At 38.7% G+C, this 26,855-nt stretch overlaps 3 protein-coding genes across 6 annotated transcripts; 2 read left to right on the plus strand and 1 right to left on the minus strand.

Moving 5' to 3' along the window:
• The first annotated feature begins 2,271 nt into the window (after positions 1-2,271).
• On the plus strand, positions 2,272-7,933 carry LOC310727357 (uncharacterized protein). The gene is made up of 9 exons (XM_083543753.1): positions 2,272-2,623; positions 3,477-3,635; positions 4,442-4,580; positions 4,662-4,750; positions 4,902-4,965; positions 5,379-5,467; positions 6,363-6,475; positions 6,951-7,107; positions 7,204-7,933. Exons 1-9 carry the CDS (start codon positions 2,572-2,574, stop codon positions 7,359-7,361), a joined length of 1,020 nt encoding a protein of 339 aa, XP_083399879.1. The 5' UTR covers positions 2,272-2,571; the 3' UTR covers positions 7,362-7,933.
• A 286-nt stretch (positions 7,934-8,219) lies between these two features.
• Positions 8,220-12,004, plus strand: mrpl35 (mitochondrial ribosomal protein L35). The gene is made up of 4 exons (XM_083543816.1): positions 8,220-8,354; positions 8,681-8,840; positions 10,961-11,105; positions 11,572-12,004. The coding sequence occupies exons 1-4, from the start codon at positions 8,324-8,326 to the stop codon at positions 11,752-11,754; spliced, it is 519 nt and encodes a 172-aa protein (XP_083399942.1). The 5' UTR covers positions 8,220-8,323; the 3' UTR covers positions 11,755-12,004.
• Positions 12,005-12,025: 21 nt separating this feature from the next.
• Positions 12,026-24,984, minus strand: reep1 (receptor accessory protein 1). Of its 4 annotated transcripts, none has more exons than XR_014533996.1 (9): positions 24,858-24,984; positions 20,948-21,020; positions 20,732-20,808; positions 20,484-20,604; positions 19,861-19,974; positions 19,314-19,485; positions 15,590-15,858; positions 14,559-14,936; positions 12,026-14,507 (listed from the first exon to the last, which is right to left on the minus strand). XR_014533996.1 is itself a non-coding variant. In XM_083543778.1 (8 exons), exons 1-8 carry the CDS (start codon positions 24,887-24,889, stop codon positions 14,859-14,861), a joined length of 936 nt encoding a protein of 311 aa, XP_083399904.1. In that variant the 5' UTR covers positions 24,890-24,958; the 3' UTR covers positions 12,026-14,858. The 4 variants fall into 4 exon arrangements, 1 of the variants encoding a protein (XP_083399904.1); XR_014533997.1 differs by having other exon boundaries at positions 14,555-14,936; XR_014533998.1 differs by having other exon boundaries at positions 14,547-14,936.
• Positions 24,985-26,855: the final 1,871 nt, after the last annotated feature.

Raw genomic sequence — 26,855 nt, forward strand, 5'->3', positions numbered from 1 at the left:
AAATGGTTTGGAAAAGCTGATGTGAAATGACTTGAGTAGTCTACACATTTCTGTCCTCAAACCCATTAACACCTTTGGGACGAACCTGACAGCAGTGCCTGACCTCAATGCTTTTATGGCTGAATGAGCATGGTAAAATCTATTGGAAAGCCATTTCAATATAATGGATATAATTATAACTGCAAAGGGTTATTCATCTGAAATAGGATGTTTATTACACACATATATGTAGGTGTGTTTGGTCAGGTGTCTGTATACGTTTGGCCATTTAGAGTATGCATGTAAAAAATATTTATTTATTTATATGATCATGGAGCATTGTTTGTAATATGCTTTTATGTTAATATTAGTGATGAGGTATTTCTCTACTCCGGTGGATTCGCCCCCCAGTGGACAGTGAGTGTAAATATTTCGAGCATGGTCTTATCATTAATTAAATATATTATTTATCAAATAACAATATCATAATTTACACATTGTTTATCATTTTGGTTTAAAAAAATTTTTAAATCATTGTATAAGTCAATTTAAGATGTCCAACATGAGCCAGGACATTGGTTACTGAAGATGAATGATATTGACAAATAAATATGTTCAATAATTCATGTATTTGTCCATAGAAAATTCATGAGTCAATAATTTGGACATCTCCTTTTATGAATAATTCTGTATCAAAAATTGAACATAAGACAGCTATGTGGTCCTGGGCTCATTCCTGAGCTCAGAATAATGTCTGTGTAGGCTTTTACCTGTTCTCTGTTTGTATTCGATTGCTCGAGGTTTTCCAGCTTCACGCCACTGTCCAAAAGCATACAGTGAGGTGGATTGGCTATGCTAACATAGGGGCCTAGTTGTGAATGTGTGTGAATTGTGCTCTGCAATGAACCCACATACAATTCTAAGTGAATCATTCAATTTAGTGTCACTAGGACAGGCTGTGGTTTCACTATTAACCCTGACCAGGATAAAGCAATAACTGAATATCAATAATTTACTATTTTGTCATTGTTTTTATTCTTTCAAGAGTCATGATGCAACTCAAGCTTGGGTTTTTTTGGGATTTTTTTTTTTAATCCTTAAAAAAATTGCTTTTTGTATTGTATTTTACACCAAACTGGAACAAATTGACAGTGTTTTAAGAGTAACAAGACTATTAATGTCTCGAACATGAAAAAGCAAAAAAAGAAAGAAAAGAAACAAAATTAAAACCACATTTAGTTTGACTGTAGTCCACCATATCAATATTTTACTTGATTTTTAAGTAAATCTAGCTGTAAAGCATGCTATATAATCCAACAACTGGGTGGTGGACTAGTACCAGGGTGTGGATCATTTGTCACCAGGCCTTGAAAGACAATATCCTGTGTTTCCCAGCAGCTGTTTTATATGCATCTGATTCTGCATTGAAGGTGAGTTACGTTTTCGTTATATTTGTAATAATTAAAATAATAATTAAATCATATAAAACTTATAAGTAATATAATACGCATGTCACAATTGCAGTAGGATTGATAGACTGGTTCAAGGTGAAGGTTCGACTGCATCAAGAAACGGCTCTGAGACCTTTCCGGTTTGCAGTGGTGATGGACAGGTTGACGGAGGAGGTCAGACAGGAGTCTCCCTGGTCTATGATGTTTGCGGATGATATTGTTATTTGTGGTGAGAGTAGGGAGCAGGTTGAGAAGAGCCTGGAGAGGTGAAGGTACATGCTGGAGAGAAGGGGAATGAAAGTGAGTAGGAGAAAGACAGAGTGCATGTGTGTGAATGAGAGGGAGGGCAGTGGAGTGATGCGGTTGCAGGGAGAAGAGGTGGAGAAGGTGGAGGAATTTAGGTACCTGGGGTCAACAGTGCAAAGTAATGGAGAGTGTGTTGTTGACATCGCATGTAGGACGTTTTGGAGACAAGGTGAGGGAAGCGAGATCGAGATGATTTGGACATGTGCAGAGGAGGGAAATGGGGTATATCAGTAGGAGAATGCTGAGGATGGAGCCACCAGGAAGGAGGAAAAGAGGAAGGCCAAGGAAGAGGTTTATGGATGTGGTGAGGGAAGACCACTCTGGTTTGAAAGAGGCAGATGTAGAGGACAGGGGGGTATGGAGACGGATGATCCGCTGTGGCGACACCTAATGGGAGAAACCGAAAGAAGAAGAAGAAAAAGAAGAGGAAGAAAAAGAAGAAGATTGCGCGTCACAAGAAGTTCCAGCTTTGAATCCAGCCGCATGGGCGTGGTTGAAACCATGTGGGCGTGGCCTGTGGTTTGTGGGCAGGGATTTACATCTGGTTGTGAAAGCAGGTTTGTTCCGCGGTGATGCCACGAGCACTCGGGTTCAGCTGTTGAGAACATCTGTGTATGGAGAGCGGTGTGTGGAGAGCTGGTTTTACTTCTCATGAAGAATCCATCTGGAGTCATTTCCACAGCGCTACAACTCACATGATTAGTCAGGTGTCAGCAGACACTGTTGCAGAATCCTAAAGAAGGAATGAACGGAGATTGACAAGTTCATTTTCCTTTTGAAGAGTTTAGAAGCTCTGACCTCAGGAAGATGTGTGTGACTGGTTAATCAGTGAAATATGGCACATTCTGGAGTCCGGGCTGTTGTCGTGGCCCTCGCGTGTCTGTGGGGTGAGTTCAATATACTATAATACTGTGATTAGTGGAAAACATGATCATGACAACAGTAGAGCCCGGTTCAGTGTTTCACGTGTTCTTGTGGCACTTAATTCAGATTTCAGAATCAGAGTATGTAATGTTCTCATTTGTTTTCTGGGTCACCAGGTCATAATCTCTCTCTCTAGCACTCTGTCACTTAGGAGATTAATCCCATTTGACACATCAAGCTATGAAGATTGACATGAAAAAATAACAACTTGAAAGACATTAAACATATTTCATGTTCTTCATTACATAGATAATGTCATGTTTTTTCATTCCTTAGAGTTTTTCTAACCTTAGAGGAAGAGTTTGATATTACTGATTAGATTGTGATGGTCTGATAGAGTGTGATGATGAGTTTGCTGAGCTTTTCCCCTAGTTCAGGTTGAGCAAATACACATTTCGCAATGGAAACTGTTGTTGATGCATAAGAAATGTATTCAAAATTTCCAATATTAGGGGGAATGCAGGGATTGCCCACTTCTCTCACTTCTCCCTGCGTCTTTGGGCCACGTCGAAGTCACAAGACCAGGAATAAGTGCATATGTACCACATGCTTAATGTGATTACTTGCACAATAACTACTCTGTTTCAATTTTAATTCCATCTTAGCAAACATTCGTTTAGTCATTTCTTCTCAAAATGAAGCAATTTTAATCATGGGAATGATGAACATTTGCTGTTGCGATATTTACAAACAAAAATTTGAATTCAGATAGGGTTACTACTTTTCTTCAGTATACAATTATTCTACTCTATTTTTTTTTCTACATAAAAAAAGTCTAATATACAGCATTCTTTCATTTGTATGTATTACTGGTAGGAGTCGTGAGGAGTCAGACTACCCTCACCCCAGGTTTAACAGCCACCACAGTTATTGAGAATGTGACCACGATCACTTTTAGCACCACTACACCTGGCTGCTCAACCATGAACATCTCCAGCTGTGAAGCCTGTGCACCAGGCACCTACTATGACAATGGTGGGTATGGCTTATTTGGCCTATAACAACAGTGTAGGGTAATAGCTGTGGTTTTAGTTATTTAAATAGCTACTGATTATGGTCTGTAACACTGCTACTCATTTTACATGATCCTGACATCCAAAGCATGACACGTATGACATGACATCACCTCCCTATAATGCTTAAGTGTTGGCACTACATATACAATGTTTTGTATGCTGTAGCAATTCTTTTCTGTAAATAATGCTGTAGATTTCTCCTTTATTGGAACTAAGTGAGCCGAAACCTGTTTAAGTATGACAATATCTCAGGGCACAAAGGGAGATTTATAAAGACAGATTTGTAGAAGAATTCAGGTCTCTAACCCTAACTCTAACCCAGGCCCTGACCTCAATACAATTCAACCCCTAGAGTATGTCACCTGACATCAGTCCCTTATTTTAATAATTTTCTCGTGGCGGTTGTAATAATCTCCAGGCGTATGGACTTCTATTAGGTTTTGGAGTGTGGGATTTTTGGTGATTTACCTATGCAGCCTCAAGAGCAATAACGAGGTCAGTCGCTGATGTCGAATGAGAATGTCTGGTGCACAGTCGGCATTTCGGACGACACTCAAGGTGTTCAGTCTGCTGAAATGCTTTAATGTCTTTATGTGTGTCACTTTGTGCAACATCTTTGTGCTACAGACTTCTAGTGAATGGAAAACCCTAATTCTAGTCAATTGTGTGTGTTTCAAACTTCAGTTTAGGGAAGAAGCAGGTATGGGTGTGATTGGTCTGGTGTCTACATACTTTAAAGATCTGCTTGTTTGTTTGTTTTGACAGAGACATTGCTGTGCTCATGTTGTCCGGAGCCTGGGCTGTGTATCATCCCCAGTGGCTGTCGGCCTTGCTCACCAGGTTTTTATCAGCCTCTAGCAGGCGGGCAGGCGTGTCTTCCATGTACAGCGGGCTTTTACACTAAGTGAGTAATCAATAATCACACATTAATGTACATTTATACATCATATAAAAATAGATGATTCGTTTTTACTGTTCTCTTCAGTATCACAGCGAGCTCTGTGTGTCAGGCCTGTCCTCCTGGTTCTTATACCAATGGAAGTGGGTCAGTCTCATGTCAGTCCTGTGCCCCAGGTAACCAGTTCAATGTGAACTTTTTATACAAAAATGTATTGAATTGCCTTTAGTGATTAAGTAACTGGACCTTTACAGTACATCTGGAATCAGTCAATTTGTTTAGTTATTATGTATAAAGCATAAAAACAAACATGGATTTTTTTTGCAGGGTTTTATGAATCCAGTTCGAATGCCACTGCTTGTAATCCATGTCCTGAGGGCACCTACTGCAAGTAAGCTGTGCATTTGGCTACTGTTGACATTAACTCTTACTCACATTAAGTAAAATCTACAGTATATGCTCACTATAAAAATCTGGCCTGATTACACTTTCAAGCATGATAGCAGACAACAGTACTACAGTGTCCTTGTGGATTTCAGCCATATTTAGTACAGTGTTTGGTTAGTTTTGAGTTTACACTGGCTCTAGAGCAGAGTCACATGTCTCTTATCCTGGGATTTTAATCAAAGCCACAGAAACTGCTGCAAGTCATTTACTTTTCTCTGTAAGTTCCTCTACCACAGTCTGTTGACCTCATATCAACATCACAAGACTGACATTACAGAGGTTTAACCGGCATAACTTTGGCTTTGAGTATACTGAATTAATTCGATTTTACTGGAATTGTGTCTTCCTGTTTAACAGCTCCTCCAGTTGTGCTCAGTGTCAGGTGTGTCCCGTGGGCTCTGAAGCCCTAAACACTGGAAGTAAGCAGTGCTCCTTTTGTCGCCCAGGTAACCAATGGCATTAAATATGCTGCTGAGTTCTCAAATCTCATTGGTTAGAAGTTGTTGAGTTTCTTTCACATAACAGCAGTTCTGTACCAGCTATAATAAAATCACAGGGTTATATTATTGCAATCCTTCTCGTTTATTATTATTGCTTTTATAGTAGCACCTGGTTCAGAACGTGCGGGTAGTATTTAAGAGATAATCCAAAGACCTGCCTTTTCATTAAATTACATTTTTACTGAATATTTAGAAAGAAGGTGAAATATAACCCGTCTTGTATTCCATGAAACTTGTGTTAATGTATAAATGCATGCTATGTTGTTTATAAATAAATGTGTAATATTTGTAATTGCTGTTGTAGAAATGTAAAAAAGAGAAATGAAACATGCTGTTATAGGGAAATAACAGGTCACACCACAAAGTCCCTTTAGAGAGTTTAGTAGAATTGTTTCCCATTACCTACTTTATGGTTTGACAGAAAGATGAGTAAACATTACTGAAGTGAAATACACATAAACCTGATGTAAAGGGTCGTTAAGATCATTTTTGGAACTTATGAGAATTTCTTTAATAGAAGACGTTAAAAGTTTACTTATGACTTATGAATTTATAAATTTACTTTTAAAAGTCAAAAGCTGCAAGCAAAACTGTGCTATATAACTTCTTAGAGCAACTTTTATTGAGGAGTGAAAGTTAATAAAGTATGGCATGAAGTGTGTGTACATCTATCTAAGTCAATAAAAAACGTATCCTGGATGCATTCATAAAGCTCATAATTTCTTGTTTGTTGCTTTTTGTTTGTTCTTCTTTTAACAACTGAACGTATGTTAAGTGCAAAGGATAATAAGAAGTTGTCTTGTATACTGTGTTTGTCTTGTTGCTTGTGTGTGTTGGGCAGGCATGCACAAGACCTCTCAGCAGAAAATGTGTCAGATCTGCAGCAGTGGTTCCTATCAGATCCACTGGGGCCAGGAGAATTGTGACACCTGCCCAAAAGACCACTACTGCCCAGTAATTGATTATTACCTCTTAACACACTCATACACACACTTAATTATACATAATAACTGTCCTCCAAAAGCCAAAACAGGATTCAAACTCTTTAAAGCTTATACTGATGTAACTGTATAGTATAATGTAAAGCAATGCCACTATCTGTAACATATTAAAAGGCAGGCATTTTTTTTTTCTCCAGCAGAGTCATACTGCCTTATTTACAGCTCATTGGTTGTATGGGCTTTAGAAAGTGACAGTGAAAGTTGGATCAAACTCTGCCATGAATGTCAACCAACACACATTAAAAAAAGAGACAAAAAAACCCAACTTATATTCATATCTGTGTTTGTATTGTTTTCACATATTAGTTGTTCAATGCAAATAATTCATTCGTATTCAGTTACATCCCAAAAAGATACTGCACGGGTAAAATATTTGATCATGAATTTTAGTTGTTATCTAAGACCAAGTCAACCTATTTGCCTTACAGAGTCCAGATGTGGATCCAATCCAGTGCCCCAGTGATGCGTTTTGCCCTGAGGGCAGCACTGCTCCTGGTTATTGCATGGAAACTTTCTTCAGGAAGGCTGGAGACACGTGCGAGCTTGCTCCCATCACCATAGCTCTAATTGTGATTGGAGGAGGATGTATGAACAATTACATATTCCCTATTGTTATTATCTTTTGATCATAACAATAAATGAGTGAATTATATTAACCTTTTCTCACTCTGATCTTTTCAGTGATTCTTCTATTCATTGCCCTGGTGGTTTTTCGAAGGAGAAGAGATACAGACAGCGAATTATCTCTCTCTCGTGCCCCGCTTCTGCGGAAAGACCGTCCCACTCATCATGCGTATGGAGTCCCGTGTGATGCGGATCCTGTGTATGCAGGATGGTGACACTGCAGACAATGCAGAGAACAAAAGCAAACACAATCCTTCCAAGCTATTATAAGATTCTCTGCTGCGTATGTGTAAATGTATAATAACTGAATATTTGCAACATTTTGATGAAGTTCAGAGCTGCCCAGGTTTTGCTTTTGAAAGTGCACTCAAATCACATCTGTCTTTTCTTGATTATTCTGCTGACTGCTGTACACTGCACACTGGTTAAATGAAAGGATTGTCCTTGTAGAAGTATTAGTCCAGTTTTTAAGAAAGGTCAATATAAATACATCTGACAATCTGACAATAATTTTGCCCTTTATATGTAGAGAGAGAACTTGTGTATTTAACTGTTGTTTAATTATTGCACTGGTATTTAATACTTGGTACTCATTAAGACTTTGATTGTGCTGAACTGTTGCTGTTACCTGTCGTATTCTATTTATTCTCTTGTTCCCTGGTGTTTTACTACTATGATACTTAAGAACTGTTCATTTTGTAAATCAGCAATCTTACATCATTACAAAAGGTAAACATGTCTTTTGTTTTTAAAGCACAATTGGCCTTGAATAAAAAAAGTAAAGTTTTAAATGACTTCTCATGACTCATGACATTACTAAATTGTTCATTTGATGTTTTTTTTTATTTTGTTTTTTTTAAGCATTTTTCCTGTAGACACTATAAATAAATGATAGCTTATTATTAATGACACTATAAACGTGAGGTGCACTGATTTTGGCTCAGTTTGAATAGACTATTTTTTGAGACCAGTGTGATGATGGGAAGATCAAATTGAACAGGACTAAACCTTTATTTCCTCTTCTTTTTACTGTATAATGTTTAATTTTGTTTAATAATGTTGTTGCTGTTGGTGGTGAAACAGGCGGGCGTTTAAACATGTATTAACGATTTGCTTTGCCACGGTATGCTGTTTGTCCCTGCTGCGCTCTGTAGGTGAAGGGTCACACAAATTCAAGATGGCGGCCACCTTGACTAGAGGACTGTCAGGTAGTAAAGTTATTACTTTTATACTGTAAATCACGCAGCTATAGTTTTAGTTCATTCAGCAGGTTTTCTGTGAAGCGATTCGACTAGATCCTATCACACAGTGTTGCCGTAGCCCTTTGTTTCATTTAAATAAGCTCGGTTAGCTAACGTTAGCATACGACAACTGGGTAGCGTTCTAGGCTTATCGTTAGCATGTGTGTGTCTCAGATAGACGTCAGAGAGACTATTGACTTACATCCCCACGAGAGAAGAACTCTTAGATAGAGGAACTAGGAACATTTCTGCAAACCCACTTGAACATTGCTCCGTCTCGTTGTCATTCTCAGGTATAGTGAGACCTCTGACTCTGCTCGGCCAGTCCTGCATTAACCACGCAGTCAGAGCGCCGCTGGTTCTTCCTCGCTTCTCCACACTTATTCAGCGACAGTTCAGTTTCAAACCTTCTCATAGTGCAAGTGTTCTTCAACAGCAGACCCTACTGCAACGGTAAGGTTCAGGAAGAACTCATACCGAAACAAGGCACGGTTTTACATCCACTCCTGATTGTTACATACAATACAAGTTCCACAGAAATTGTGTACTCCAGCACACCTGTCCACTCGGATACATACAGTAACCAGCAAGAGGGCTGAAGTGCTAGATGATTCCTCCGACCATAAACATGCTATAATGAATAAAACACCACAAGACAGAAGTAGTAGCTCAGTGGTTAGGATTGTTGCACTTTATATCAGAAGGTCGAGAGTTGAAATCCCAGCATCCCCACGCTGCCACTGCTCGGCCCTTCAGCAAGTCCCTAAGACCTCCACTGCTCCAGGGGAGCTATTTCATGACTGATCCTGAGCTCTGACGGCAGCTACAGATGCACCTCAATAAATTAGAATATCATTAAAAAGTTGATTTATTTTATTTATTCAATACAAAAAGTGAAACTCGTATATTATATAGACTCATCACACACAGACTGATATATTTCAAGTGTTCATTTCTTTTAATTTTGATGATTATGGCTTACAGAAGACGATCATTGACACCCAGCACATGGAGGGTAAGCCACAAAAGGTCATCGCTGTTCTGAAGCCGGCTGTTCACAGAGTGCTGTATCCAAGCACATTAATGGAAAGTTAAATGGAAGGAAAAATGTGGTCGAAAAAGGTGAAACGAAGCCCATTCAAGAATTTGGGGAGATTCACAAAGAGTGGACTGCAGCTGAAATCAGATCAGAGGTGTCTTACCTGGGCAAAGGACAAAAACGACTGGACTGTTGCTCAGTGGGCCAAAGTCGTTTTTTTTTTCAGATGAAAGGGAAGAAAATTTTGCATTTCGTTTGTCACAGGATCCAAGTTGCTTGAAGTCCGGTGTAAAGTTTGCACAGTCAGTGGTGGTTTGGAGAGTCATGTCATCTGCTGGTGTTGGTCCACGGTGTTTTATCAAGTCCATAGACAGCACAGCTGTTTACCAGGAAGTTTAAGAGCACTTCATGCTGACCAGCTTTATGGAGGTGCTGATTTAATTTTCCAGCGGGATTTGGCACCTGCCCACACTGCCATAAGCACCAAAAGTTAGTTAAATGACCATGGTGTTGGTGTGCTTGACTGGCCAGCAAACTCACCAGACATGAACCCCATAGAGAATCTATAGGGAAATCAAGATGAAAATGAGAAACAAGAGACCAAAAAATGCAAATGAGCTGAAGGACACTGTCAAAGAAACCTGGGCTTCTATACCAACTCACCAGTGCCACAGACTGATCACCTCCATGCCATGCTGAATTGAGGCAGTAAATAAAGCAAAAGGAGCCCCTACCAAGTATTGAGTACATATACAGTAAATAAACATACTTTCCAGAAGGCCAAGTTTTTTTGGTTGGTCTTATGAAATATTCAAATTATTTTGAGATGAATTGGTGAGTTTTTGTTAAATGTGAGCCAAATTCATTAAAATTACAAGAAATAAACACTTGAAATATATCAGTCTGTGTGTGACGAATATATATAATATACGAGTTTCACTTTTTGTATTGAATTACTAAAATAAATAAACTTTTTAATGATATTCTAATTTATTGAGATGCACCTGTAAATGATATGCGAAGAAAAAATTGCACCGAGCTGTTATGCACGTGACAAATATAAAGCACCTTTTAAGAAGTCTGCCAAATACTGTGTGTGTGTGTGTAATATATATATATATATATATATATATATATATATATATATATATATATATATATATATATATATATATATATATGCTGAGATGAGAAATGAAATTCGAATGCATTATGTATTAGTCTAAACCTGTGATTTGAGATGCAGCCAGTTCTACTGTCAGAGATGAAAACACCTTCTAAATCAAGAACAGCCCTGTGGTATAAGTGACAAATAAATCTGCTGTAGCTGTTACCTTAAAGTAATTATGCAACAAGCTTAGAGCTTAGAAAGCATCACATTTTTGATGGCACCATATGTTATGTCCTGCATTAATTTGCAAGATCTGTTACAATAACCGATCCTCTGTCTCATGCTTTTTGAGTTGTCAGTGGCATCAGACATATGCTGCTGTATTTTAAGTTTTCTTATGTCTTAATATCTTTTATTGTACAGAGTCTCTCCTCTCATACCAACGCTGATGCAGCAGCCCTGTAGAAATGTGACATATTTTAGTGTAAAGAAGGGCAAGAGGAAGACGGTTAAAGCCGTGGTGTACAGGTTCCTGAGATTGCACTGTGGCCTGTGGGTGAGGAGAAAGGTAAAGAAGGACACCACATGCACTTTTTCTTTATTACTCCCATCCAATGGTTTAATACTTTGTAATCTGGGAAGGTTTTGACAAAAGATTTTGATATTAAATAGACCAGAATTGTTTTCTTTCATTGAGTTTTTTCCACTTTCGCTAAACTGAGCGGCTGAACAGTTTTTCGGAGAATACCGAGAAGCTCAGGAGGAGTTTCTCTTCCTTCAGGCCATCAGGATCTTTAGCACGCATATGTCCAACATACAAATCATTTAGGACTACATAAAGACTCTCCTATTACTCCACAAACTCACTGTATACTTCGCATTGTACTATTACTATGTATAGCATTGTACATTCATGATTTATTCCACATATATCCTGCACAAATTTACAATAAGAGTAGGCCATTTTCATTTGACTGCAGATTGTATACTGTATAGATCTGCGCTTATTGATTAATGTCATCACTGTTTTTCAGGCCGGTTACAAGAAGAAGCTTTGGAAAAAATCAGCAGTGAGGAAGAAGCGTTTAAGAGAGCACGTGTTCTGCAATAAGACTCAGTGCAAGAAATTAGACAAAATGACGACCTCCTTTTGGAAGCGAAGAAACTGGTACCTTAACGACCCTTACCAGAAATACCACGATAGGGTGAATCTGTAAGGTTTCTTCACCCGGCTTATATGAGAAATGTACTGTTCTGTGAAAAAAACGTTTCCTTGAAAAGTGTATATGAATGATTTATTTAACTGATCGCCCTGAACCACAAGAGAGAATACAGTTCAACAAACAGAACATCAGTGAAAATATTCATGTAAGTTAAAAGCCAGTGTTCATGGATGCGTTCTGTATAAAGAGCCACGATTCTTGAAATAAACCTTTTTTCTGGCTTGTCTGTCAGAAAGGGAAGGAAATGAAATCCAAGAGCCATGTGTATTCTTTCTCCCTTTAATAACTGATAGTAGCAGCCCTTCAGATCCATACGAAGGGTTTGTGACAGAGATCAGACCATTTCGGTTTCCTTTTCCCCACATTATTCAACAGCGTAAGAGAGATTTTCTGGCCTGCCAGACACTAGAGCTGTGTTTTTCTTTCTTTCTTTTAACTGCAAGCTGTGGTGTTCAGTAGGAGGAAAGCAATGTCCATTCACCCTTATGAAGTCACATTATCCCTAGCCACATTTTCCTTTTAATTCCACCACTTCCAAGGAGTTTTAATGAAAAAAAAAAAGGAATACATTATTTCAGTAAGAAATATAAAAAAAAAAAAAAAACAATAATAGTCTTTAAAGGCACATCCTGTCCTTGAATCAGGACTAATTATGCTCAGATATCGTTTGTGTAATGAAGCAGGAGTGTCCTCGTGATGAACAGTTTTAAAAATAAATTCAGATCAAAAAATAACCTTGTTAAGGTTTACATAACAATATGAAAGACTCAACAGTAAAAGCCTTATCAAGACACTGAGATTTCGAATAGCCTGTTTCTTGTTGTTGTCTTGTTTTAAGGATAATGTGCCTTTAATGACTAACTCCTGAAACAACGTTCAACAAACTGTAATAACTTTTAAATGAACGTAGCATCAGATAATCCTGACAATGATTCACACAGAGCAATTAAAACGGTAACGTGTACAGAACATACGACAGAGTATATTTCATGCATGTTTATGTTCTGGTTTCTTCCAAAGTGATGTGAGTATAACGCTGGTTGGCGGCTCCTCAAATTAATTTTTGATCTCATCAACTTAACCAGTCACTGTCTTCGGTGTAAATACTTTGTTTACTTTTTTGAATGTAAACAAGTTTAGTTGTTTAGTCCACACCCTTTAAGTTTGACCTCTAATCATTTAATCTTTAATGCTTAAAGTTTGATTAGATGTGGTAAGATGGAACAAACTGTACCTGAGAAAGATATCTAAAAACATAAACATAAAAGCAACAACAACCAAAAAAAAAAAAGAAAAAAAGAAAAGCATTTCCTCTCTGTGTTGCAGTGAGACAACATGGGCTTTTGCTACCTGATCTCTTTAAGAGGAAAAAGGTTCAATAAGATTGTCATCATACATCATTTTTTCAATCTGATAGACACCTTTTCTCTGTGAAAGTTTCCTTAACGTGAAACAGTAGTAGCCGTACAATTCAGTACATCAGCGTTAGTAGGAATTTGAGTGTACGATCCCAGCATTCTTTATTAAGCAGTGGTCTTCTTGCATTGTGACCAACTCAAATTTCTCAATAAAGTATTGCAGTCTGACTACACAGTGTTCTGAGGTTGAAATGATACCTGGCAACCCATATGGCTAAATGTGTGGGGGAAGTATGCTCAGTGAATAAAGTGCCATCTAGTGTATATGTTAGAGCACTCACAGCATTAGAATTCTGAACAGTGCAGACATTAAGCGCTAGTGTACATAAATGCAGTAATACTGACAACTCCAGACTGGTATGAAAATGAAACAAACAAACAAAAAAAAAACCACATTGAGGTTGTTAAGAATTTGTGAGAATTCATGCAGGGATCAAAGTTAAGAAAAGTGAACCATGAATTCTTTCAACTAAAATAATAGCTACAGAATCTAAAAGTAAGAACAGGAACTAAAACAACATTTACATAAAATGATTATGCTTGTCCACAACTGTGAAATGCCTAATTGATGCTACTCAAAATGGTCATGAATTTCCTTGGATAAATATCACAATAAATGACCAATCTGATGTATTTTCAGTTGTCTTTCATTCTTTTTTCTTTCCTTCTTTCATTTTAATCATGTAGCATGCCTCATCACATGATCTGACTACAGCATGAATAAAGAAACAGCAGTCAGGGGTGAAATGTCTCCAGTGTGGCTCAGTTTGAAATACATTCTTTCACAGAGTCAACTGAAATCTTACCTCATTGCACATTTGTCCGGTAAATGACTTTAAATATACACGATTAATATCACAATTGAACATACAATTATTTTGGTTGGAGTACAAGCCTGCGTGTAGAAGTCTCTCTTGCAAATCAACATTTGTCTACAGAAAATCAGAGTTTTGTGCAGAGAATTACAGGCGTTAGTGGACCGACGTGATCAGTGCACTGAGAGGACGATGATGTCGTGCCCACTTGTGCTCCATTCGAGTGAACTGAATGGCCTTAAAAAGTCCACAGAAGAGTCGTTGCAGTGCCTCCGCATTTCCAGTGAGCGTAGTGGCTACTGTACAATGCCTAGTGCTCGAAGACAAACGTCGCTCTCATGACGGACCAGACAGAGGGACATGCATGCTTCTGTCTCTCGCAGTCTTACAAACAATAGGAAGCAAACATACGCTCTTCACATAAAGTAAATATGTACAACAGAATCTGCTAAGTATTTAAGAGTCTTCAAATGGTGCCACATACATGTGCTACCTCGATGGAACCCCCCACGCCCTCACACACACACACACACACACACACACACACACACACACACACACACACACACACACACACACATATATATATACACACACACACACACACACACTTATTCATCGGGTGTTAAAGATCAGACGTTATAAGGTCACACGTCGCTTTGGTTACCCTGTTAGAGAACAGGGCTGCTTTAAATATTTGATCTTTTGTCTGCATCGCCGTACTTTTACCCCCCACCCTACCCTTCCCGCACACACACACACACACACACACACACACACACACACACACACTCTGTCGCCTCTTTTTTCGGTGTCCTCATGTTGCAGCTAAGGCAGCAAAAGCAGTCTCACAGCGTATGCACAGTCACATGGCCTCAGGGTTTGCTGATAGGGTGTTCTTGGATCTGGATCTGGTGACGGGTCTGAAAGCTCTAGGAGGAGGCTGAGGAGCAGGGATGAGGGGATTGAAAAACAGAAAAGGACAATAAAATTCAGCTAGAGACAAAGTCAAAATGTATCACTAATTTCACCCTCTTACATTGTGACGATATTATTTTTGCACATGAGAATAAGGTTTGTCAAGCCACACACTCATCTATCTGTCCATGTTTCATATAGAGCAGCTATGGTAGTACAAGTTGGGTACAATAATTAACCCCTTTGATGTTTGAGAGGACATTGAGAGGATGTGTCCCAGAGACATGTGTCTACAGTCATGTAGACAGTTTTCTGCTTTTTATTATCCTTTATTATCCAAATTATCTATTATAGATCCTTTATTATTGCATCACCTGCATGATGGACCTTTTTCTCTGCTAATGTCATTTACGAAGCGAGAGTCAGTGCGAGCAGTTCATGCATCACACAAAATTCTAGTCAAACCTGTGACAAACATTAGATGATTCTTGGTATAGCAAAAAGCCAAAGGACGTCTTAAACAATTATCTGTGTTGTTCTGACCCACAAAAGACTGCTACAACCCTCTCAGCCAGTGGTGGTAATCATGCTGATTAGTGGCTCAGTGAGTTAGTCATAATCAGGCCATCAGCACCCCAACAGACACACCACCAACCAACTACCTAAAGAGGGGGCTACCTCGGGGGCACGTCTTTTAGGCAGTCCGAGTTGGGGTGAGTTGGCTGGGATGCCCCCCTCTTTTTCATTGTCCTTGGGCAGCTCTGGGGCCTCAGATGAAGTGGGTGCAGATTTGTCCTGGAAAGGCCCAGGGGGTGTAAGAATCTGGCTTGGATTGCTGATGGATCTTGGTATCGGAGTGGGTTTGAAAGTCAGATGGGAAGAAGGCTCCACAGAATCGCATTGCTCCACATTCAACATCTCAAACTCAGTTATGTCAAAATCTGGGCCTGCACCATGACAGTGTGGGCATCACAACAAGCCTTTGCACATGTCTGTGTATGTTTTTACAAAGCATTGTAATAAGTTGCATACTATAATTTTGTACTTGTAATAAAATACAACTGCAGTAGTAAGTAGTAAAGTGATAATGATGGAAAAAATCCGGGGAAACATTTGAAGTCTCTAAAGCTCCTTGATGAAAAGCAAATTTTACCTCTGAATTCACAAGAAAACTAAGATCTTCAAGAAGTTTATTGTAAATTTACAATAAAGCTACTAAAATGTGTAACAACAAAACAGAAACATCATTACCAAAATCTTGTTAAACAATCTGGTTAAAAACTCCACTGCCATCTCTCCTAAACATCTCCATGCTTCTACTGGTATGTCATCTGGTCCAACCGACTTTCCACTCTTCATCCTTTTAATCGCTGCTCTCACTTCCTCCTTACTAATCCTATCCACTTCCTGCTTCATCATCTCCACATCATCCAACCATCTCTCTCTCATTTTCCTCATTCATCAGCTGCTCAAAATACTCTCTCCATCTTCTCAACACACTTTCCTCACTAGTCAACACATTTCCATCTGCATCCTTTATTGCTCTAACTTGCAGCACATCCTTTCCAGCTCGGTCCCTCTGCCTGGCCAATCAGTACAAATCTTTTTCTCCTTCCTTAGTGTCCAACCTCTCATACAGCTCCTCATATGCCTTTTCCTTTGCTTTCGCCACATCCCTCTTCACTTGCTGCTGCATCTCCTTGTTCTCCAACCACATCCAACCTGTTAAGTGAAGAGTGTTTGACTATGACTCCCCTGTATTTATACATCTTATTAATACATTTAAATCTATTTTAATCTATTACAACAGTACAATAAATACTGTTTTTTACCTGAAAACATGAATATAATATATTAATATTTAAAGGTACATTTGACCTTAATCACCACTTAAACACCACTATCTATCCACTATCTAAAAATTAAAGGTGTGCTAAATGCACATTCCCAGATGACAGATACAGAGGTACCTGTATTAATACATTGACCTGTAATAATACCTCCCCAATTAAATAAAAAATTAGAGTTTAGTATATTTATTTCTGAACCGACAGGTTGGATCAAGAACCAATTCTGTAGCAAGCAGCAATATATTACTTCTAATGTACTTTCCCAAATATCTGACATTTCTCTTTTCTCTCATTTCTCATCGCCACAACTGTTTTATAAGTCTTAGAGACCTCAAGAAAATGTAATCAACCTTCTTAATGGTTTACGCTGACTTACTGATACTTCGTCTTCTTCATCTTCTTTTGGCTGCTCCCATTAGGGGTTGCCACAGCAGATAATCCGTCTCCATACCACCCTGTTTTTTTACATCTGCCTCTTTTACAACCTACCTGCATGTCTTCCCTCACCACATCCATAAACCTCCTCCTTGGCCTTCCTCTTTTCCTCCTTTCTGGTGGATCCATCCTCAGCATTCTCCTACCTATATACCCCATGTCCCTCCTCTGCACATGTCCAAACCATCTCAATTGCGCTTCTCTTACTTTATCCCCAAAATGTCCTACATGCGCTGTCCCTCTAATAAACTAATTTCTGATCCTGTCCAACCTCGTCACTCCCAATGGAAAGCTCAGCATTTTCAGCTCTGCTAATCTGCTCTGCTGTCTTTTACTCAATGCCACTGTCTCTAAACCATACAACATCTCAGCATCTCCAGCACTCTCCAGGCTCTTCTCAACCTGCTCCCTACTGTCACCCAAAATCACAATATCATCCACAAACATCATAGTCAATGAAGACTTCCGTCTGACCTCGTCCATCAATCTGTTCATCACCACTGCAAACAGGAAAAGGTTTAAAACCGATTCTTGATGCAGTTCCACCTCCAACTTGAACCAGTCTGTCGTTCCTACTGCACACTTCACTGCTGTCACACTGTCCTCATACATGTCCTGCACCACCCTCACATACTTCTCTGCACACTCCTTCTCCAGTCCTCAGGCATCCTCTCACCTTCCAGAATCTGCAACCTGGTTGAAAACTCCACTGCCAGCTCTCCTAAACATCTCCATGCTTTTACTGGGTTGTCACCTGATTCAACCGACTTCCCACTATTCATCCTCTTAATTCGCTGCTCTCACTTCCTCCTTACTAATCCTATCCACTTCCTGCTTCATCATCTCCACATCATCCAACCTTCTTCTCTCTTTCATTTTTCTTATTCATCAGCTGCTCAAAATACTCCCTCCATCTTCTCATCACACTCTCCTCACTAGTCAACACATTTTCATCTCCATCCTTTATTGCCACTTGTAGCACATCCTTCCCAGCTCGGTCCCTCTGCCTGGCCAATCTGTATAAATCCTTTTCTCCTTCCTTAGTGTCCAACTTCTCATACAGCTCCTCATATGCTTTTTCTTTTGCTTTCGCCACATCCCTCTTTACCTGCTGCCGCATCTCCTTGTACTCCAACCTCTTTCCCTTATACTGTCCTGCACATCCTCATTCCACGAGATGTCACACCAAGTACCTTTCTAGCTGTCTCCCTTATCACTTCTGCAGTAGTTGCCCAATCATCCAGCACCTCTTTACCACCACTGACTTACTGATACTATGGATTATAAGTTTTATGTGACTAGAATGCATTGCACCATACATCTTTATTTATTCATCAATAATAAAACCCTTATTCCTAGTCAGGGTCAGAGTGAATCCCAAATCCTGGACCATTCCATCACAAAGACACCTTTCACACAAACATTCATACCCTCATTATCACCTAAGAGTAATTTATCTATATTTATCTAACTTTTTGCATGTTTTCAGAACGTGGGTGTAAAACTGGGAATCTGAAGGAAACACAACAAAACATGCAAAACACAACAGAAACTCTGTTCACACAGAATCACTACTCAGACCCTGGAGCTGTAAGGCAGAAACACTCACTATGCCATTTGTCAACCTGTAGCACAACACTAAACTATAGAAAATACAGTGATATTAGCTACTTAATACTTAAATATGCCGATATATTTATGGTGAATTAACTGGAATACCTGTGGACGTTAAATTCTCCTTAACAAATTTGTCTGAATGTCACCTTAATGTATGAAGCTTAGGTTTATAAATAATAATAAAATACATAATAATTCCACTTTGAACATTGTTTTAAACAGACTGGATACCATCATGGCATTTTTAACGTGAGGATATCGCATGGGAACCCATTGATCCTGCATATTGTATCCAGCTGAAACCACCAGCACCACTGTGTGGCAAAGTAAAAATCTAAAATTCAACCTGAAGCACTTATGTAAATGTAGATATTGTAAAGACTGACTATAACTGTATCAGTACCACAGTACCAATGAGTATGTGTGTATGTGAAAGTATATATTTGGTAAGTAAAAGAAAAGTAGAGCAGATAGATGATTAGCTGGACAGATGGACTTACACTTGCTGTAGGCAGCCTCTGATTTGCTGCGCATCATGGCGCGAGCTCTGTGCTGACCCGATGCAGGCTGAGCGCTGATTGAAGTTGAACTCTTTGCCTGACCCTCTGAATCTATGGTGGTCAGGTCATGCATGCTGAAACTCCGAAGGCGATCTGTTAGCACACCCTGGCCCTGTGGTAGAAATGTCACTCTTTACTTCTAGTTATGTTAAAATTTGCATTAAAATAAGTCATAGTGGCGTTTGACTCTCATCTAACATGTGAGTGATTAAAGACCTATGATTGTAACATGGATTAGATATATTTTTAACTAAACCCTACAGATCCAGAGCTGAAACAATGTCACTGTTTATACTATATCTTTATAGACTGGATGTTGTGTAAGAGAAAGAACCTGTAGTCACATTGGAAACATGGTTACTAGTTTTGAGCTTATACTGTAATATGGTAAATATATATCTCTGATAATATTGAAAAACAGATTTCTGACCTACTAATAATTAGAAATTTCCTCATCAATATGTTACTGTAATAATAATAATGTCACCTTAGAGGCAGCCATCACTGCAGCGGTAGCGGCCACATTCAGACTTTTCTTTCCAAAGTGCATTAGGGTGTCATAACTTTTGTCCTTTGCTTGGCACAGGTATTCATCAATGTCCTGGAAAATGCAAGTGCAAATAACAATGAAACTATTTACTTTCCCTCAGGGGGCAAGTAACATCAATATTACAACTGATAAATCCTCAGTATGATGCATCATTCACTGCAAGTTCTTCCTTGTGTTTCCTCATCAGCACACCAGATTTCCAAAAAAAAAAAAAAAACACCTTTGTTTCTGACTTTCCTCTGTTTCCTGTATCAGTGCATCTGCACTCTTCCTCCATGACAAATATCCTGCCTCACAAATATAGGGCAAGAGAAAACCTTCGATGTAAATATAGCATCATTTCCTATGTGTGTTCTGGGAAGAGTAAAACTAGGGAAATTTCACCTAACACACTGCAGGAAACAGTCTGCAGGCACACAGTAAATGGGTCTTCATTTCCAAAAAAAAAATAGAAAATCCAAATAATTCAGCACTAAAATTTGTTTTCTTGAAATAACCTTGTTTGCAAAAAAAAATTAAGAAAAACAACTAGGTGAAGGTCAACACATTTAGAAGCGTACCTTTTCTTTAGAGGACAGTGTCGGGTGGACAAACTTCCTATACAGCACACTGGATCCCTTTGTGTACGGTGAAAGTAACCACACCATGAAAGCAATTTTCAGCTCGTAGTAAAATGGGAGCCTTCCAAAAAGACAAAAGATGAGTCATAAGCAGGCATCATGATTTCAAACTCTTTATCATCAGGCACAATCGACAACATCCGATCAGAGGCACACCTTCAGTGGGAAATGAGCAACAAGGCACTTACCAGCACAAGAATAAATCTGTGATCACTTCGGCTGTTGTGAACAGTGCAAATATTATCCAATACATCATCCATTTTACCTGTTAAAATATATACAAAATAATTATTTTTTCTTTTCAGCAGGCACATTTTTATAAGATGGTGCTGTAGGTATGTATGTTGGCTGTGAATGCGAAATGAAATGCGCCTTTTATATTACATAATGCAGTTCATACTCACATATTCTCTCACATCTTTTGATTTGACAGCTTTATATGATGAGTATGCAGGATAAAGGGTACCAAATATGAGCCTGTCAGACACAAATAGATCAACTAGATCAGCAAAACAAGATTCAGTGTAACAAAAATACCAAATACAAGTTGTTCGCATTAAACATAGCTTAATTTTCTCCACTTTTTCCACGCAAATAGTCAACACCCATTCTATTCAAGAATTTTTCTAGAAGTGTCTGCTATGTGAATCAAAGTAAATGTCAATTTTCAAAGAGTACCTTTTAATGTAATGTATGAAGGTCTAGAATTACAGTAATCATATCGGGCTGCATTAAGAGACGGCCACACTATCTATGCAAAGAAAGTATGCAAAATTATCTTTTAGATTAAACATAGTAATTAAAGCTTCACACCTTACAGGCTGCCAGATTTCCAGTAGCTTCTAGACCTCCTATATAAATTATTTACTTTTGCATCAAAATGGATATAAACAACAGAAAATGCAGGTTGTTTGAGATAATTGCATATTTATTTGCTGTCATTTGCAATGTAGCATAAAATCAAGTGACAAAACATAAACTAACAGGTTTATCGCTCAGATATGGGCACTTATTCAAATATACAGCTAATAGCAGTGTAATAATCTTAATAAATGTTTAATAAGTAAATGCTAATGCCTGTTAAGTTGTGATTTTTGTAAAGTTGTTTAATTTTAGCCAGAATCTAAGGTTCACATAGAGTAATTGTTTTTTATAAAATAGCACTTTGATACGACTTCATTAGAAGATCTACCTATAATGCAGCATGTGCATTGCTAGTAGATACTGCATTGTGCTCTCAGTTTACTGCTCTCCATTATAAATATAAATATAGTATGTGAACATACACTTTTGAATCCACTATGTGCATTTCATTTTAAATGCAACCTGTACAACTACACTTGTAGAACTGAAATAGCAATGCATGTGGCTAGATTATTGCAAGTTTCTGTTTACATTTTTCTGGGATACGGTAAGAGCACAGCTGCTTAGGTTTTATCCCCACCAAATTTAGATGCAATGTCTTGAAGTTTATTCTCTGCAGTTTCCTAGTGGCTGGATGGAACAGTGTAGTGAAGTCTGATCAACAGCCAAACTTACTGTAACTTGTTTAATCCATTTACTTATTTAACAATTCGCTCTGTTGTTTTTTTCTAGAAAATGTGGGCATCGTTGACACCTTTAGAAAAAAACCCATGTAGTATTAATCAAATCTGTGACATTTACACCCAACAATTTTTGTTCTTTAAACAATTAATAAAAGCGGACTACCTCAGCATGCAGAGTGGTATAAGCAAGTAACGTGAAATAACAGTGAGCACAAGATGCAGTGAATTCCATATACAAAGTTATTTAGAGGTGTGGACCCGTGATGTGCGAGATCTGTGAGCAATGAGACACATGCACACTTTGCTCACAAAACAGAGATGTCCAAACTAGGGCCTGTGAGCCAAAGTGGGCCCATGGTGACATTTGATTTGGTCTGCCATGTCATATGTAAGAAGAGGGAAAAAAAAGGAAAAAATACCTTTTGGAAAAACATTTAAAAAACAAGGACAAGCTTCATGTCATTAGGGGTCACTGAAAAGCTGTATTAGGCACTGAAAGTCATTGTACTGTATTCAGTTTCTCATTGTACTATAGGTTTTACTGACCAAGAACTTTGAAAAAAAAAACTGCATTAGTTTAGGGTAATAATTTTTATATATTAATATTTAATATATTTAAAATAATATGAAATTATAAATGAGAGGAACAATCGCAACTATCATTTAAATCTAATAATTTACTGAATTTACTTAAGGCCCACTGCTCTCAATCAAGTTTAATTTTTGGCTATTTTTAGGAAACTGTTTGGGCACCTCTGGTCTAAACTAATACATAAAAAGTAATACCTACTGTAATTCCTATACTGAACATTTGACTAGCCATGAGAACTGATTACATATGTGTACTTGGTGTTTCTGCATTGTATTGTGTATTGTTTTTTTTAGTTTTTAAAATACTAATTTACTAATAAAGTATTGTACTGTTTGCAAACATGCACATTGTGTAGACGTTCTGTGTTGTCTTGTGTACTTCTGTGGTGTTTTATATAGCACCTTGTTGTTGGAGGAACAGTGTTTTCTTTGACTTGTACTACCATCTGTATAAGGTGGTAATGACAATAAAAGCCACTAGACTTATCATTATATCACTGTGTTACTGCAGTTATATTATTGTTATAGAAAAATCTTCTGAGTAAATCCCGGGACTTCAGATAGTTCTTCAATTATACCTTAAGATAAAACCCTAATGTTTCTAAATAATAAAAAAAAAAGGTTTCCAGACTATATGAGTGTAATATGACAGTGACGCTTAACACATCATGTTAAAGCTGAAGCAAAGCTGCAGCACTTCCTAATGAAATACAAAAATGTATTAATTTTTTTAATCCTACAATTGACTTTATTATTTTAGTAACATGTTGCCTGGAAGACTGTATACATTTATCTAGCAGATGTCGGGTGTGTAGTTTGCAGCCAAACGCTTCTTTACGACCCGGATTATTTTCCAAGTTTATTTTGCCTGCATGACAAGAAATAGCTCACGGCTGTGGCAAAGAAACTGAAGTGAACCGCAATGATGTACAGTAGAGCTGAATAATTGGAAACCAGAAACTCCTAGAAAACTCAGGCCAAAGCTGCACCTGTGATCAAGTAACTACATGCTACATATCTGTTCACAAGTGTTTCTCTCTCTCTCTCTCTCTCTCTCTCTCTCTCTCTCTCTCTCTCTCTCTCTCTCTCCTCACAGCTCAGTGACAGCTGCATATCTGACCTGAACAAGTGGTCGACCTACATAAAGACCGACCACCTATAAAATTTTTTTTTTTTAAATCCCTAAAAAACAAACAAACAAAAAAACACACAACAACAACAAATTACACAACGATATGTGAGTGACAACACCTTCCTGTTCCAGCACCATATTGTGTTCTGCCAAGCCAACCTGAATGCCTCAGTATGTACACTATATTTAGCACATTAGGACGCTGTAATGCAGCTCTTTAGTGTCCTGCAAAGTGTCGCCCATGCAATGTAACCGGATATTGTAATCTAAATTTAATTGACTCGCCATTTTGTCGTTTCTTTTAGTTTTGGACACATCATCGAAAAATGGCAAAAACAACCCACATTGATCTTCATGCTTTCAACACATGAATTGACTTGATATGTATTTAGTATCATGCGGGCATAATTTGCTTTTGTTTTTATGCAATAATGCAAACATCACACAACCTCGGAGCTATTTGAGACTATTAACCCCATCATCATCATCATCATCCCCCCGTCGGTTTCTTCTCCCCAACACCCCCCCCCCCTTTTATTTTTTTGTTTATTTGTTTATTTTATTATAATTGTTTTAACAGATCCTGAAATTTTTTTTTTTTTTTTTTACATGCTGATGATTGTCCTGTTGGGGAACAGATGGGCGCTGGCCTCAAAACCTCTCCAGATGATGTGCAATCCTGTTCAAATAAACCCATCCGTCCAGAGGGACACGCTGTCCACACCGCCTTTTGTTTGGCCCTTATATTTGTCTCTGGGTATGACACTGAACAAATCAAAATACAGGGCTTTCGGGACAACATTGTCAATGTCCTATATTAAATCCTAATGCAAAACCCCTTAAAGGAGAAAGTCCTCGGTCGCCAAAACACCGCGTCACGACCTGCATATGATTCCAGTTCTATTCTGCCTAGAATAAAGCAGGACACAGAAACACCAGGGTCCTGAACACCACACAATTGACAATACTGAGATCAACAACTAGATGCAAGATTTGGGCATGAAAATAAAATCCACTTTACAGGAATAGAATAAAAACACTTACACCACAAGCCTGGAAATAATCCACGAGACCATTGCGCTAGGAGAGCCTGTATTCAGCAGGGAGGAGTTTCCTTCGCGTCTGCTGGCGGTGACCGTTTGACAAGCGGGCCACTTGTGCGCATGCGCACGGCGCTATGGATCTGTCCGAACCCCGCACACTACCGTACTACACAGGACCTCACAACACCAAAGCTTTTCATTACAACACTCACCAACACGCATTTTTAATACCTGTATCATATAGTATCCATTGCATGGTAGTCATATTCACATAACGTAACTGGATAAATGAATATTTCATAGTTAATGTGTAGAGCAGAGATATAATATACTATTTTTTATATACTAATTAGTACCGTAGTATAGGGCTCAATACTTAATTCTAAAAGTGTGCGCTGTATGGAAGGCAAAAAGGGCCACAACACTTTACCATTGCTGAGAAGGTAAACACCACGTGACTCACCAACCTCTACATAACAGTTTTATGGGTATCCCTAAAATTTGGTATTTGGAGTTCATATGAGATGCTGCACCATACAAAATGCAGATCTCATATTGAAATCCATTAAACAAACAATGAAACAATTTTGAACACTAGCTGTAAGTTTAATAAACACAAATAAACTCCTGAGTCATGGTTAAAGCCAACACCCTCCTATTCAAACATAACATTACAATAATTGAAACGAGTCCAAGCTATCAGTAAAATAAACATTTTGCGTTGAATAAGGTTCAGTACATGAATATATATTTGTGCTATTACACATACAAGCACACACTTGTGAAAAAAAAAAAAAAAAGGTCAAACCAATTCTTAGAGAATATTGCAAACCAGCTCTTTACAGTCAACATGATGGCTATAGTGAGCTCAAAATCTGAACCAGTCAATAACTTGTAATGCATCATGAGTTGCATTATAGCAAAATCAAGCAATTAAGATTCAAGTTAACAAACATTAATTTCACAATAAAATTCAAACAATACACACACTTCTTTCCACTCCATTTCTTTTTTTTTTTTTTTTTTTACAATAAGATCTGTTGTGTAGGACTTGATGTTGATATCCCTTGATACATACTTGAGGCACCGATGAGACTCTGTGGGATGGTCTATTCAGTGGTGGCACCCTTTGCCACACTACTCCTCAGTCCTTTCTTCTCCTGAGGTGGCTCCTTCTCAACTCATTATACTGAGGCACCGCTAAGACTCTATGGAAAGGTCCACTGAGTGATGGCACCCTTTGGGTTGTCAAGTGGGCGCCCTCCTTCCTGGGTGTTTCGCTGATAGGCCCACGACACCTCCAGAGGGTTCAGCAGTGAATCCCAGCGTCCCAGGTTCACTCCCTAGATGCCATCAAGACCCAGGCGGAGTCTTTTCTCTTCACCCACAGCCACTGGCTTCCCTTTTCCACGGCTGCAGGGAGGTCTTTGACCACCTGCTGGTGGGCCTTTCCTCGTACTCCCATCTCCCTGAGTAGCCTGGATGTTGTGGTGGCTACAAACCCTCTGCAACCTACTTCCACTGGGCGTACCTTTACATTCCAGCCTTGTTGTTGTGCATCGGCTGCAAGTTCAGCGTACCTCAGCCATTTCCGTTCATAGGCCTCCTCCACTGCACCCTCCCAGGGAACGGTAAGCTCGATGATGTAGACAAGTTTGAGCGAGGCTGACCACAGAACAAGGTCTGGTCGCAGGTTGGTGGCTGCAATTTCAGCTGGGAAGCATAGTTTCTTATTTAAGTCTGCCAGCAGCTTCCAGTCCCGTGCTCTACCCAGCTGACCATAGTCTGATCTTATGGTGGTGAGGTTGGCTTGACCCTCACCCTCCCGAACAAATGGTGTTGGCTGCCACTGGGATGATGGGGGAGGAAGGGCATTCACATTTGTCTGTCTATTTTCCAACACTGCAGCAAGACACTTCAGCACCTGGTTGTGCCATAATAATAATAATAATAATAATAAATGGATAGATTTGCGAATAAAATACAAACAGACCTCCAG

Source organism: Silurus aristotelis, assembly GCF_946808225.1.
Source record: "Silurus aristotelis genome assembly, chromosome: 6".
NCBI lineage: Eukaryota > Metazoa > Chordata > Actinopteri > Siluriformes > Siluridae > Silurus > Silurus aristotelis.

Excerpts from the sequence above, each read along its gene's own strand:
- LOC310727357 (XM_083543753.1), top strand. The coding sequence starts at position 2,572 with ATGGCACATTCTGGAGTCCGGGCTGTTGTCGTGGCCCTCGCGTGTCTG. Across the intron at positions 4,966-5,378 it reads CCTGAGGGCACCTACTGCAA|CTCCTCCAGTTGTGCTCAGT; the intron begins GTAAGCTGTGCA and ends CCTGTTTAACAG. Across the intron at positions 5,468-6,362 it reads GTGCTCCTTTTGTCGCCCAG|GCATGCACAAGACCTCTCAG; the intron begins GTAACCAATGGC and ends TGTGTTGGGCAG.
- mrpl35 (XM_083543816.1), top strand. The coding sequence starts at position 8,324 with ATGGCGGCCACCTTGACTAGAGGACTGTCAG. Across the intron at positions 8,841-10,960 it reads CAGCAGACCCTACTGCAACG|AGTCTCTCCTCTCATACCAA; the intron begins GTAAGGTTCAGG and ends TTTATTGTACAG. Across the intron at positions 11,106-11,571 it reads GCCTGTGGGTGAGGAGAAAG|GCCGGTTACAAGAAGAAGCT; the intron begins GTAAAGAAGGAC and ends ACTGTTTTTCAG.
- reep1 (XM_083543778.1), bottom strand. The coding sequence starts at position 24,889 with ATGGTCTCGTGGATTATTTCCAGGCTTGTGGT. Across the intron at positions 20,809-20,947 it reads CAAAAGATGTGAGAGAATAT|GTAAAATGGATGATGTATTG; the intron begins GTGAGTATGAAC and ends ATATTTTAACAG. Across the intron at positions 20,605-20,731 it reads ACAGATTTATTCTTGTGCTG|GCTCCCATTTTACTACGAGC; the intron begins GTAAGTGCCTTG and ends TCTTTTTGGAAG.